Raw genomic sequence first — 15,087 nt, 5'->3', positions numbered from 1 at the left:
CGAAGGACGTCATCGACAAAATCGAGAGGATCCTGGAAGGGGCTGAGACGGAGGAGACAGCTGTAGTAATCCACATAGGAACCAACGACGTCAGCAGGAGAAACTACAACAGGACTGCGCTAACTGATCAGTTCAGGATCCTGGGGAGGAGACTGAAACTGAGGGCAAGGAAAATAGCCTTCTCGGAGATCCTGCCAGTACCGAGAGCGGACACAAGGAGGCAGAGTGAACTACAAGCAATAAGTGGTTGGCTCAGGAGATGGTGCGAAGAGGAGGGTTTCCTTTTTATTCGGAACTGGACAACTTTCTTGGGAAAGAATAAGCTCTACAGGAGAGACGGACTGCATCTGAGCACGAATGGGACGAGGATGCTGGCACGCAACGTCCAGAGCGTCATAGATTTGGCTTTAAACTGAGGAAGAGGGGAAAGCCGACAGTCGATCTGACACATCGGACAAAAGTATCAAATAAAGATACTGAGCAAGGACATTGTAAAAGAGGGCTCGGAACTGAATGGGAATTTTTTGAAGAAGGACCTAAGGATACAATACAGGGGGCCAAGGACACTGGGCAAGGAGACTGTAAAAAATGGATCAGGACTGAGTGGGAATTTTTGGGAAAAGGACCTAAGGACGCAATGCAGAGCACCAGGGCAAAGGATGTTGAACCAAAAATGGGGAAACGGGCTGAGGACAAAACAGACACCCCACAGGAGGAGGATGTCCGGGACGAGGCTTGGGGACCGGCAACTCATGAGGGGGTCGACAGGAGTGCCAAACCACAAGGAAAACCAGCAAGAAAGGCGAACAACCAGGACTTACACTGCCTATACACTAATGCTAGGAGCCTAAGGGCTAAGAACATAAGAACATAAGAAGTTGCCTCCACTGGGTCAGACCAGAGGTCCATCTTGCCCAGCGGTCCGCACCTGCGGCGGCCCATCAGGTCCACGACCTGTGAAGTGGTTTATGAACACCTCTACAACCTACCTCAAGTTCTATCTGTACCCCTCTATCCCCTTATCCTCCAGGAACCTATCCAAACCCTCCTTGAACCCTTGTACAGAGTTCTGGCCTATCACATCCTCTGGAAGTGCGTTCCATGTGTCCACCACCCTCTGGGTAAAAAAGAACTTCCTAGCATTTGTTCTAAACCTGTCCCCTTTCAATTTCTTCGAGTGACCCCTAGTGTTTGTGTCTCCCCATAGTTTGAAGAATCTGTCCTTATTTACCTTCTCTATGCCCTTTAGGATTTTGAAGGTTTCTATCATGTCCCCTCTAAGTCTCCTCTTCTCTAGGGAGAACAGACCCAGCATTTTTAACCTGTCAGCGTATGAAAAATTTTCCATACCTTTTATCAGTTTAGTCGCCCTCCTCTGCACTCCCTCGAGTACCGCCATGTCCTTCTTGTGGTACGGCGCCCAGTACTGCACACAGTACTCCAGGTGCGGGCGCACCATTGCGCGATATAGCGGCATAATGACTTCTTTCGTCCTGGTTGTGATACCCTTTTTGAAGATGCCCAGCATTCTGTTTGCTTTCTTTGAGGCTGTCGCACACTGCGCCGATGGTTTCAGTGATGTGTCTACCATCACCCCCAGGTCCCTTTCAAGGTTACTCACCCCTAGCAGTGTTCCCCCCATTTTGTAGCTGAACATCGGGTTCTTTTTCCCTACATGCATGACCTTGCATTTCTGTACGTTAAAACTCATTTGCCACTTGTTTGCCCAGTCTTCCAGTCTCGTTAGGTCCCTTTGCAGGTCTTCACAGTCTTCCGTGTTTCTAACCCTGCTGCAGAGTTTGGTGTCATCGGCAAATTTGATAACCTCACATTTTGTCCCCGTCTCCAGATCGTTTATAAATATATTGAACAGTAGAGGTCCCAGCACCGACCCCTGTGGAACTCCGCTCGTGACCCATTGCCAGTCTGAGTATTGGCCTTTTATTCCAACCCTCTGTTTCCTGCCTGCCAACCAGTGTTTGATCCATCGGTAGATATCCCCTTGCACCCCGTGGTTCCACAGCTTTTATGTAGCCGTTCGTGAGGTACCTTGTCGAAGGCTTTTTGGAAGTCAAGGTAAATGATGTCTATGGATTCCCCCTTGTCCATCTGGCTGTTTATTCCCTCAAAGAAGTGCAGCAAGTTTGTGAGGCACGACCTTCCCTTGCAGAAGCCATGCTGGCTCGCCTTCAGTTGTCCATTGTTTTCTATGTGTTCGCAGATTGCATCCTTTACCATTGCTTCCATCATCTTTCCCGGAACCGAGGTCAAGCTCACAGGCCTGTAGTTTCCCGGGTCACCCCTTGTTCCCTTCTTGAAGATGGGCGTGACATTTGCTATTTTCCAGTCTTCTGGGATCTCCCCAGTTTTTAGGGAGAGGTTACATATTTGTTGAAGTGTCTCTGCTATTTCGTTTCTCAGTTCTTTTAGTACCCTTGGGTGGATGCCGTCCGGGCCTGGTGATTTGTCGCTCTTTAATCTGTCTTTCTGTCTGAGGACATCCTCTTTACTTACCTCTAGTTGAATCAGTCTTTCGTCGTGTTCTCCGTTTATAAACACCTCGGGTTCTGGGATATTGGATGTGTCCTCTCTGGTGAAGACTGACGAGAAGAAATTGTTTAACCTGTCAGCTATCTCTTTTTCTTCCTTTATCGCTCCTTTCCTGTCTCCATCATCCAGTGGTCCCACTTCCTCTCTGGCTGATTGTTTCCCTTTCACATACCTGAAGAAGGGTTTGAAGTTTCTTGCTTCTCCTGCCAGTCTTTCCTCATATTCTCTCTTTGCTTTCTTGACCTCCTGATGGCATTTTTTCTGATGTCTTTTGTGTTCTTCCTGGTTTTCCTTTGTTGGTTCCTTTATCCATTTCTTGAAGGATGATTTCTTGTCGCTTATCGCCTTTTTGACTGCAGTTGTTATCCATGCTGGGTTTCTAGTTCGATTTTTTTTGCACCCTTTCCTAAACCTTGGGACGTACAGGTCTTGTGCCTCGAGCACTGTGCCTTTAAGCAGTGTCCAGGCTTCCTTTACGGTCTTCACCTTCCCTGAGCTGTTTCTGAGCTTTTTCCCTACCATTTTCCTCATGTCCTTGTAGTTTCCTTTTCTGAAGTTAAGTGCTGTCGTTGTGGTTCTTTTCACCTTTGGTGTTCCCATGTTTAATTTGTACTGGATCATGTTGTGATCGCTGTTCCCTAGTGGTGCTAGTACCACCACTTCCTTTGCGGGTCCCTCTAGCCCGTTGAGGATTAGGTCTAGAGTGGCCTCCCCTCCCGTTGGTTCCGTGACTAGCTGCTCCATGAAACAGTCCCTTATCACCTCTAGGAATTTAGTTTCTCTCGTGCAATTTGAGTGTCCAATGACCCAGTCTATTCCCGGATAGTTGAAGTCTCCCATAACCACCACCCTTCCACTTTTGCACACCTGCCTCAGTTCGGCCTCCAGGTCCAGGTCGTTTGCTTCTGGCTGTCCTGGTGGGCGATAGTACAGTCCCAATTTGATGTCAGCTCCTTCTCCTCCTGTCAGTTTAACCCATAGTGACTCCAAACTGTCTGCCCTTGTTGTTTCTGTTCTGGATGAAGGAATGGAGTCCTTTATATACAGGGCTATTCCTCCCCCCTTCTTGTGTGCCCTGTCCCTCCTGTAGAGTTTGTATCCTGGCAGGGCCACGTCCCATTTGTTGTCCTCTGACCACCATGTCTCTGTGATTCCTATTATGTCTAGGTCCTTGTTTCTGGCTATAACTTCTAGCTCCCCCATTTTAGTCCTTAGGCTCCTAGCATTTGTGTATAGGCAATTTAAGTCCCAGTTAGTTACTTTTTCTTTAGGATCTACGCTTGATTTGTTGCTCCTGCTGGTCTCCTCACGGGCTGCTTGTGGTGTGTCTAACCTGTCCTCTGCCCGCTTCTTGGTTCTTTGATAGCCCTCTGGTTCCGTCTGTTTCCTCCTTGTCGTGCTTATTTGCTCTAATTGCCTCTCAGGTCCCTGTACTGCATCTTTGGGTTTGTGTCCAAAAAGTGTCCACTTTGTCTCCAGTCCGCAAACTCCATTTCCTGTTTCAGTATCCTTGCTCGATACTGTGGCCCGATGTGTCAATGTCAGATCGACTATCGGCTTTCCCCTCGTTGTCAGTTTAAAGTCATGTCTATGCAGGTCTGGATGTTACGTGCCAGCATCCTCGTCCCAGCCGTGCTCAAATGCAGTCCGTCTCTCCTGTAGAGCTTGTTTTTCCCCATGAAGGTTGACCAGTTTCGTACAAAGAGGAAACCCTCCTCCTCACACCATCGTCTCAGCCATCCATTTGTTGCTTGCAGCTCGGTCTGCCTCCTCACATCTGCCCTTGGTACTGGCAGGATCTCAGAAAAGGCTATCTTCCCTGTCCTCAGCTTCAGCTTCCTCCCCAGGATCTTAAACTGCTCGGTCAGTGTAGTCATGTTGAAATTCCTTCTGCTGATGTCATTTGTTCCGACGTGGACAATCACTGCTGTTTCCTCCGTCTCAGCTCCCTCCATGATTCTCTCGATTCTGTCGGAGATGTCCTTTGTCCTCGCCCCTGGGAGACATGTCACTAGGCGAGAAATGGGAGAGCTGGAAGTCTTAGCCAGCAAAAAGGGCCTAGACATAATTGGAGTCACAGAAACATGGTGGACCGATGAGAATGAATGGGATGTGGCTTTGCCAGGGTTCAAACTCTACAGGAGAGATAGGCCACACAAAAAGGGTGGAGGAATAGCGCTATATATAAAGGATTCCATACCTTCAACCAGGATGGAAACAGCAGTAAGGGCAGATGACTTGGAATCACTATGGGTTAAGCTATCCGGAGGTTCTGGAGCAGACATAAAATTAGGTCTGTACTATCGCCCACCTGGACAAACGGAAGAAACCGACCAGGATCTGGAGGCTGAAATGAGGCAAGTATGCAAAAGCGGAAGTGTGGTGGTGATGGGGGACTTCAACTACCCGGGAATAGACTGGAGTATTTGGCATTCAAACTGCATGAGGGAGACCGCATTCCTGGAGGTCACAAGGGACTGTTTTATGGAACAGCTGGTCACAGAACCAACACGGGGGGACGCAACTCTTGACCTAATCTTCAACGGACTAGGGAGACCCGCCAAGGAGGTGGCGGTACTAGCCCCACTAGGAAACAGCGACCACAACACGATCCAGTACAGGCTAGAAATTGGACCTACAAAGGTGAATAGAATTACAACGACAGCACTCAACTTCGAAAAAGGGAATTATGATGCCATGAGGAAAATGGTGGGAAAGAAACTCAACAACACTGCAAGGAAGATGGAGTCTGTAGAAGAAGCCTGGACCCTACTTAAGGACACGGTGCACGAAGCACAGACCCTGTGAGTCCCCAAGTTCAGGAAAGGGTGCAAGAAGAATAGAACTAAAAACCTAGTGTGGATAACAAATGCAGTGAAAAAGGCGATAAATGACAAGAAGGCATCTTTCAAAAAATGGAAAAAGGATCGATCAGAGGACAACCATAAGGAACATAAAAAACACCAAAAGGAGTGTCACCGAGTGGTTAAGAAAGCAAAAAGAGAATATGAAAGACTGGCGGGGGAAGCAACAAACTTCAAATCATTCTTCAGGTATGTCAAGGGGAAGAAACCGGCAAGAGAGGAAGTGGGACCCTTGGATGATGGAGACAGAAAGGGAGTGGTAAAAGAGGAAAAAGAGATAGCTGACAGGTTAAACGAGTTCTTCACGTCAGTCTTCACGAGAGAGGACACAACCAACATTCCGGAACCCGAGGAGATCGTAAAGGGAGATCAGGATGAAAATCTGGTCCAACTGGAGGTGAGCAAAGAGGCAGATATACAGGCTAAAGAGCGACAAATCGCCAGGTCCAGACGGCATTCACCCAAGGGTACTCAAGGAACTAAGGAACGAAATAGCTGAGCCACTTCGACAAATATGCAACCTATCCTTAAAAACTGGAGAGATTCCGGAAGACTGGAAAATAGCAAATGTCACGCCCATCTTCAAGAAAGGCTCAAGGGGAGACCCAGGAAACTACAGGCCGGTGAGCTTGACCTCGGTCCCGGGAAAGATGATGGAAGCGCTGATTAAAGACTGCATCTGGGAACACATCGAAAACACTGGGCAACTAAAGCCGAGCCAGCATGGCTTCTGCAAGGGCAGGTCATGCCTCACTAACTTATTATACTTCTTTGAGGGGGTAAGCAGCCAGGTGGATAAAGGGGAATCTATAGACATCATTTACCTTGACTTCCAAAAAGCCTTCGACAAGGTACCACATGAAATACTGCTAAGGAAGCTATGGAACCACGGGGTGCAAGGGGAGGTCCACCGATGGATCAAAAACTGGCTGGCGGACAGGAAACAGAGGGTTGGAATAAAAGGCCATTACTCACACTGGCAATGAGTCACGAGCGGAGTTCCGCAGGGGTCAGTGCTGGGACCGCTCCTGTTCAATATATTTATCAACGACCTGGAGGCGGGAACAAAATGCGAGGTTATTAAATTTGCGGATGACACTAAACTATACAGCAGGGTCAAAACCATGGAGGACTGCGAAGACCTCCAAAAAGATCTGACAACACTGGAAGAGTGGGCCGAAAAGTGGCAAATGAGCTTCAACATAGGAAAATGCAAGGTCATGCATATAGAGAAAAAGAACCCGATGTTCACTTACAAAATGGGGGGATCACCGCTAGGGGTGAGTAACCTTGAAAGAGACCTGGGAGTGATGGTAGACACATCATTGAAGGCGTCAGCACAGTGCGCCACAGCCTCAAGGAAGGCGAACAGAATGTTGGGCATCATTAAGAAGGGTATCACAACCAGGACGAAGGAAGTAATCCTGCCACTGTATCGTGCAATGGTGCGCCCGCACCTGGAGTACTGTGTCCAGTACTGGTCGCCGTACATCAAGAAGGACATGGCGGTACTTGAGAGAGTCCAGAGAATAGCAACTAAGCTAATAAAGGGCATAGAAGACCTCTCATATACTGACAGACTGAAAAAGTTGGGGCTTTTCTCCCTGGAAAAGCGGAGACTTAGAGGAGACATGATAGAAACCTTCAAGATCATGAAGGGCATAGAAAGAGTGGACATGGACAGATTTTTCAAATTACGGGGAACCACAAGCACAAGGGGGCACTCGGAGAAACTGAAAGGGGAAAGGTTTAGAACAAACGCCAGGAAGTTCTTTTTCACTCAGAGGGTGGTGGATACATGGAACGCGCTACCGGTGGATGTGATAAGCAGAAGCACACTACAGGGCTTCAAAGAGGGTCTGGACAGGTACCTGGAGGACAAAGGGATTGAGGGGTACAGATAGGAGTAGAGGTAGGAAATAGGGATAGGATTAGAGGCAGTTACAAAAATAGTCATGGACACTGTTCAGGCAATTAGGCCTGATGGGCCGCCGCGGGAGCAGACCGCTGGGCAGGATGGACCTCTGGTCTGACTCAGCGGAGGCAACTTCTTATGTTCTTATGCTATCGCACCTTAGTAAAAGAGGGGGGTTAATTTTCCCCACCACCAAATTTCCCCATCCCGCCCCACCCGACTACTTTTTCATGCCACCCAGCTGGAAAAAATTTCTGGGGAGAACATTGTATACCTATAATATACCTTTTTTTTTTCAAGATGGCAGCCAGTTAAGTGTTCAGCTGTGCTGTCTTCCCTTCCTTATTTTTATTTTTAAGTTTCCCCTACATCTTTAGCTTGATTTCTTTTCATCCTTTAATTTTTCCTTTTGTTTTTGATCTGATTTGAATTTTTGTTCCTAAAATTTATTTATGTTATTATCTAATTGTCTTCTCATTACCCCGCATACAACTGTTGGTTCTGCGGGCTATCGGCTATTGATGGCAGTGAACATTCTTCCCACCTTTTTGCAGCAGGATCAGTTATTTGGCGACATATTCAAATGGTTATTTTTCTTCCCTCATCTGTGGGTGAAGAGTTTGCCGAGGTGGTGGTCAGCGGTGGGGAGATTGATGTTTGGCCTGCCAAGAAGAGAGCAACGCTTTGTGTCAGTGGAGATGACCTATGGAGGCGTCCTACGTGCTGGCGAGGGTGCAGCCTTTTTGTGTTGCTGCAGAGACCAACGATGAAGATCAGCCGGCTGATGCGCTGAAGATGGGGGTTATGGATGCCCAACCAATGCAGCATAAAACCGGTGAATCAACCCTGTTGGAGGTAGCTGCCTGCTGGGTCCTCCTCCTGCTGCCTGCTTTTGTGAACTTCTTCTTTTGTCTCAGGCCGCTTGCCTTCGGCTGCTTCGGGACTTTTGCTCCTGGTCCTTACCTTGTGGAGATCTGCTTGCAGAGGTTGTCCTGACAACTGAGTTGCCATATTGACTGATTTCAAACTACTCCCCATTATTTTTCTTTTCTTCTTCTTACATTTGTTTTTGTTATTAATTATTACTTACTTTCTTTTTTTTGTTCAAAGTTCTCATTATTACTCTCTAGGGAGTTTTTTGTGTGCCGTACTTCCTCATGGTTTAACCAATTTTTAATGTTAACAATTTCTCCTTGTTGTATTCTTTTGCACGGTATATAAATAAAGAATTATGTTATGTTATTCAATATCTGTACAATAAAAAGAAATAAATACTGTATATCTACTTTTGGCCTACCCTGAATAACTCATAGAAAATATATTTTTTTATACTTAATTATTTCATATTTAATATAATTTTTGTCATATTCTATTTTTATTGCATTTCTTATAGAGGTCCTTAGGGCCTTTTATCAAGCCACGCTTGCAGGGTTAGCGCGTCGGACATTTCATCACGCGCTAACCCCCGCGGCTGGCTAAAAAACTAATGCCTGCTCAATACAGGCGTTAGCAGCTAGCGCGGCAGGCAGTTTAATGCACGTTAAACCCTCTACCGCAGCTTGATAAAAGGACCCCATAGTCTATTGTGGCACCAATTAGAACCTTAGTGACAGGTGGAATACAAATGTTTATAAATAATTTGAAAATGTATACTCAATAAATGTACCACTAAATAAATTGATCGTTTTGTCAAACTGGTAACAGGAACTAATTTACATTAACTGAACTTTTTCCCACCTAAAATCTAAATCAAAACAAGTTCTTTTCAGTGTATTTTTTATATAATCATCTATTTCAAAACATCCAAACAGAGCATAACAGTTTTTTAAACTAAGTTTCCTTGTCACTTACTTCCCCATAAAGGAACACTCCTGCTTTCTTCTTTGATCACAACTGAAGACATGGACATGGTCACTGGAATAGCATCAAAGAAGGAAGAATGTGGAGCTAGAATAAGGATGGGTGCTTCTGCAGGTAGGGCCTGCCTACCCTTTACTGTTATCCAGTGGAATCCACACGCAAACCACATTGCTCTCAAAATTACCTTTATCAAAATGTCCAATATCCTGCAATTAATTTAAAATAAGCAAATTGTAAAATATATTTTCAATAAACATGTAACATGTCATCCAAACCAACAATATGTTAAAAATGTAAACTGAAATCATACATACCTTGTCAAACACTTATTTTATTCTAGAAAAACCCTATTTTATTCTTTTCAACCCAATAGAATTACACAAAAGGAATCAAGAAATGTCTGTCTGTTGGGGGAAAGGGGAAGTTCAAAATATTAAGATTTAATTGAAAGGGATGAAAGTGGAATGTGGGAGAAAGGGCCAAAAATAGACCTGGGATTCTAGAGAAATAATGCCTTGCCAAACCAAAAATTATGGCACAATCCATTTCTTTGGGAGGAAGCTTTCCAGATTTGGTATATTACTTACCGTAACAGGTGTTATCCAAGGACAGCAGGCAGATATTTTCACATATGGGTGACATCAACCACAGAGCCCGGGACGGACAGTATGAAAAGTGAACTGTGGAAGTTTCATCAGTCTGGTGAGAACAACATTAAAATCCCAAACCACTGAAGGCTGTTTGAGAGGTGGTTTGATATGAAAAAAGTCATTTCATAAACTTGTAAACAAGAGGATGAGCAGCAAGAGATTTGTTGCTCACATGAACATGGAAAGCACTAATAGCACTAAGATGAACTCTGTCTGATGTGGTTTTAAGACCAGAGTTCAATAAGTGTAGAAGATCCAACACTAAAAATATAGAGGAGGATGAAGCATATTGATGAAGATCACACTATGTTGAAAATCGTGTCCATTTCTGTTGGTAGCACTACTGTGAAGGTGGTTTACCGGATGCAGCTAAAATTATTCTGACAGGATCAGAAAGATCAGTGTCTGATAAGGTCAAGCTGAGAGGTACCAAGCTGTCAGGTGTAACAACTGTAGATTGGGAAGACCCTTGACTGGGTGAGAAGAGAAGGAAAAATCTGTAGGGTTACTGGATCTTTGAATGTGAGCTTAAGTAGAAGGGAAAACCACAGTCGTCTAGGCCACCAAGGTGCTATGAGGATTGTGGTGTTCAATTCTTTATTGAGCTTGACCAGCATCTTGAGAATGAGAGGAATTGGAGGGAATACATAAAGGAACCTGTCTGTCCAATCCAGAAGAAAGGTATCTGCCTCCAGACGATGAGGAGAGTATTGCCTGGAACAGAATCGAGGCAGTTTGTGATTGCTGGGGGGACGCAAATAGGTCTTTCTGAGGAGTCACCCATTGAGAAAATAGCTGATGCAAGACTTTGAAGTGGAGCGTCCACTTGTGTGGTCAAAGATATCTGCTGAGTTTGTCAGCAAGTGTATTTTGTGTTCCTTGAACATAGACAGCTTTGAGATATGTTTTGAGCAATTGCCCAGGCCCAAATTGTCTTGGCTTCTTGGCAGAGAGTCCGAGAACCTGTCCCTCCTTGATTGTTTATGTAATACATTGTAACTTGATTGTCCGTGCGGATCAGGAGGATGTGATTGGATATATTGTGTTGAAAAGTCCTCAGAGCATTGCGAATCATTTCTGAGTTCCAAGAAGTTTATGTGGCACTTCTGTTCTTGTGCAGACCAGTGACCTTGCGGCCAGATATCATCTTGGTGAGCTCCCAAAGCATACATGGACGAGTCTGTGGTCAGGACCTTCTGATGTGGAGGTGTTTGAAACAAAACCTTTTGGAAAGATTTGAGGAATTCATCCACCTTTGAAGAGATTGACAAAGTGATGATGCGATTGCAATGCTCTTTGAAAAAAGATCCAGAGCTTGAACCACTGAGATGCTAGGGACCACTAAGCTGTTCTGAGATGAAGTCTCACAAAGGGAGTAACGTGGACTGTAAATGCCATGTTACCTAATGTCAGCCTCAGCATGTTCGGTTGACCTAACCAATGTCAGCAAAGGCCTATGGGAGATCATATCATTCATGTCTGATCTTAGGGCATGTCATTGCAAACAGCCTTAGACATCCTAGCATTTTCGGTGGCCTAATCAATGTCAGCAAAGACCTATGGGAGATCATATCATTCATGTCTGATCTTAGGGCATGTCATTGCAAACAGCCTTAGACATCCTAGCATTTTCGGTTGGCCTAATCAATGTCAGCAAAGGCCTATGGGAGATCATATCATTCATGTCTGATCTTAGGGCATGTCATTGCAAACAGCCTTAGACATCCTAGCATTTTCGGTTGGCCTAATCGATGTCAGCAAAGGCCTATGGAAGATCATATCATTCATGTCTGATCTTAGGGTATGTCATTGCAAATAGCTTTAGACATCCTAAATTAAAGGTAACAAAGGACCTTAGTACCGCTAAGAAGTACAAAGAGGTGCTAAAGAAAGTTAAGATGTGCTAAGATGTGTTAATGTCTGGTGCTTAAGATGGATAGTTTAAGATATACAGTAAGCTAGCACAGATAGCTAAGGTTAATCAGAAACCATTGTCAAAGTGAAACTGGAAATTACATTTGACCTCTTCTCCAGTCTCTCACACCTTATTCACCATTGTTTCAAACAGTTTACAAAAGATAGGGGTACTTAAACTTCAAATAGAGAATAAGACTCCAACCTATAAAAAAAACTCTTACCTTTAGTATCTTCATCTGGATTTCTGCATCATAAAGATTATGTTTTAGAGGCCTCTGTGACAGCAGTTCAGAATATCAATAAACTTCTTCCGCATAAATGGTCTAACTCATTACATATCCCGATTTGGAATAATCCTAATATACAAATTCAACATAATACTGTGAATTGGGGGAAATGGAAATCACTAGGTATCTGGACGCTGGGGCACTTGTACGACGGTAGTAATTGGATACCATATGACATCCTCAGCTCTCGATATCTACTTCCGCCTTCGGCCTTTTTTCAATGATTGCAACTCAAACATGCATTTCGCGACCTTATACATACTACACTGGGTGGTTGGGAAGAACCTGATCTCCTTGATTTTTGCAAAGTATTTGCCTTTAAGAAAAAGGAAGCCTCAAACTGGTATAAACTGCTTCAATCCTTCAAACAGCCTCTCTTACATGCCACACACTAAATGGCAGGTAGATCTCCAGACCTCTTTTACAGAGGAGGACTGGAGACAAATGTGGTTTACCGTAAATAAAATCACTAGTTCAGCAGCGCTCTATCACACTTTTTTCTTCTTAATTTATCGTGCTTATTAGACACCTAATAAATTGTCGAAAGTACATAAGGACAGGCCAAATGATCTTTGTTGATCTTGTAAACTGTCTATAGGATCATTGAAACATATGTTATACGATTGCCCCTTGTTAAAACCTTACTGGCACAAGGTATGGACACAAATTTGCTCTCTGCTTGACATAACAGAGCAGCTGTCTTACCCGCTTCTATTTATTAGCTTGACCGCTTCGCATTTGTCATTTCCTCAGGACAAAGTTCCGTTGCTACAATTTTTGCTATTGGTTGTAATACGTATTATATTGGCTAACTGGAAAGATTTCACTAATGTCTCACATAATGAATAGTGGAATACAGTTTTCCTATTTGCTAAATATGAAAGGATTGCAGCTGAATGTCGTGGTTCCTTGACCAGATTTGAAACTATGTGGGCGCCTCTAATCACATTTACGAAGCCTTCCTAATCTGACATGCTCTGCTGTAGCCTCCTGCGATGCTGCTAGCATTTCTGTTGCTCCACTTCTGCTGTTATGCTCCTACTGTATTATTGTTTCTATTATGATCAACCTGATAAGGGTATTTAATCCTGTGTTGGTTTTCTATTGATTCCTCTTTTCCACGTCTGACCAGTCCTACTTTCTGTTTCTCCGTTCTGGTTTTTGTAGGATGTTCCTACTGTTCTGTTCTATTTTGCTGGCAGTGTTTGACGAACTGCATCATTGTTGTTCCCAATGACCTGGACTGTTGGTCATTCCTGCTCAATTGTTGTATATTTTAAACTGTCAATAAAGATGATTGAACTAAAAAAAACAAAAAAACAAAACTCTATCTGCAACATCACCCCCCCTGCAATATCTCTCTCAGTCTGGAACATCACCATCTTCTTCTCTGTCTTTCCTCTGGACTCTGTAAGGCAGGGAAACTGTCTTTTCTCTCGTTAATTGTAATGCTTGATGTATCTTTATGAATCTTGCTTTTCTGTAATATTAAGCTTATTTCTACATTATATTCTCTATGTAATCACTTCTGGCTGTGTTTGTCATTTGATTTTACTTCCTACTGAATTTTCTGCGAGGGTACTGAACCCAAGACCTGGAAGATTGTAAGGCTGCTTCAACATTACCCCTCCAAAACCTTACATTTGGGGGGCTAAATAGTCTCTGAGACAGACGGAAGATGGTATACTTGAGTGCAAAGTTGGATCAGATTACTCTGTCCTTGTTGAAGCCCTATGGCCGGCGATGTCTAAACTGCCTTCTTACAGCAGCCGGAGCATTGTAGTTGCATATGGCTGCTGTAAAGGTTGTCTCTGATGCAACTTCCGGTTGCATCAGAGATGACCTTTACGGCAGAAACACGCAACTTCAATGCTCTAGCTCAGGGGTGCCCACACTTTTTGGGTTTGCGAACTACATTTAAAATGACCAAGTCAAAATGATCTACCAACAATAAAATTTTAAAAAATAACACAAAGCACACTGTACGCTGAGAAAATGTTAATTATCATTCCTATTCTGGGTTTTTTTCAAAGAGGTCAAGGCAGATGACTCAAGGCAGACTGTCACCTCAGTAACAACCATATAAAAATAGACAAATACCACCCTCCCTTTTTACTAAAGCACAATAGCAGTTTTTAGCGTAGGGAGCTGCGCTGAATGCCCAGGGCTGCTCTCGATGCTCATAGGCTCCCTGCGCTAAAAACCGCTATTGTGGTTTAGTAAAAGGGGGGCCATAGTGCAAAATAAAGAGAGCAGATATAAATTCAGACACATTTTGATCACTAAATTTAAAATAAAATCATTTTTTCTACCTTGTTGTCTGGTGATTTCATGAGTCTCTGGTTGCACTTTCTTCTTCTGACTGTGCATCCAATCTTTCTTCCCCCCCTTTCCTTCCTCCCTCCCGTGGTCTGGCATCTCTATCAGCCCCTTCCCTTGCTTCCCTTGGATGTCTGCCATCTTTTCTCCCCATCCCCGCGTTCCAGCATCTCTCTTACTCTCCCCATGCTATTCCTCCCCCCCCTCCCCGGCAGGATCCGTTACTTGCTCATTGTTCTTCCCAGCAGCACTGCTGCAACTCTTCGGGCCACCGGCAGCATGAATGAAGAAACATGCTGCTTTCAGTGATCCAGTTCTAGCCTCCTTTTTTTTTTTCAGTGACACATTTGTTTGCCCTTCTAAAGCCGCCGCCACCCCAAGCTCGTCTTCCCTGCGTCGGGCCGACCAGCCTTCCTCTCCCCGACGTCAATTCTGCCGTCTGAGAGGAAGTTCCGCCCAGCTAGGCAGCGATTGGCTGGCCCAAACTGAAAGGACACATTTAAAAGGACACACATATCTTATGTCTTCTGTCTCTGTCTGTGCTGGGGGGGGGGGGCTCAAACACAGACACAGTTTTGTATTTGTTCTCTTGATGGTCTGGGAAAAGGCCATTTAATCTTGTTAATGAAGTTAGCTGTTTGAGACAATGGAGGTTCAACCTCCCACTGCCATGTACCGATTGAGAGAGATAAAGGAAGCTTTAACACCTTTTTAGACAATAAAGC

The 15,087-nt window shown here is 44.5% G+C and overlaps 1 protein-coding gene across 3 annotated transcripts in view; it reads right to left on the bottom strand.

Moving 5' to 3' along the window:
- Positions 1 to 15,087, bottom strand: part of LPCAT1 (lysophosphatidylcholine acyltransferase 1) — a 579,323-nt gene that overhangs the window by 510,641 nt on the left and 53,595 nt on the right. For all 3 annotated transcript variants that reach the window (XR_004537978.1, XM_033929666.1, XM_033929665.1), the window contains exon 3: positions 9,181 to 9,395. Coding sequence is in view for 2 of the 3 variants with exons in the window: in XM_033929666.1 (XP_033785557.1) it covers positions 9,181 to 9,395 (215 nt within the window). In the remaining variant the exon portion in view is untranslated. The remainder of the gene's footprint in view (positions 1 to 9,180; positions 9,396 to 15,087) is intronic.

Source organism: Geotrypetes seraphini, chromosome 2 (assembly GCF_902459505.1).
Source record: "Geotrypetes seraphini chromosome 2, aGeoSer1.1, whole genome shotgun sequence".
In the NCBI taxonomy this organism is placed as follows: Eukaryota; Metazoa; Chordata; class Amphibia; order Gymnophiona; family Dermophiidae; genus Geotrypetes; species Geotrypetes seraphini.
The sequence above is the reverse complement of the archived record's forward strand: the minus strand, read 5'-3'. Positions and strand labels throughout refer to the sequence as shown.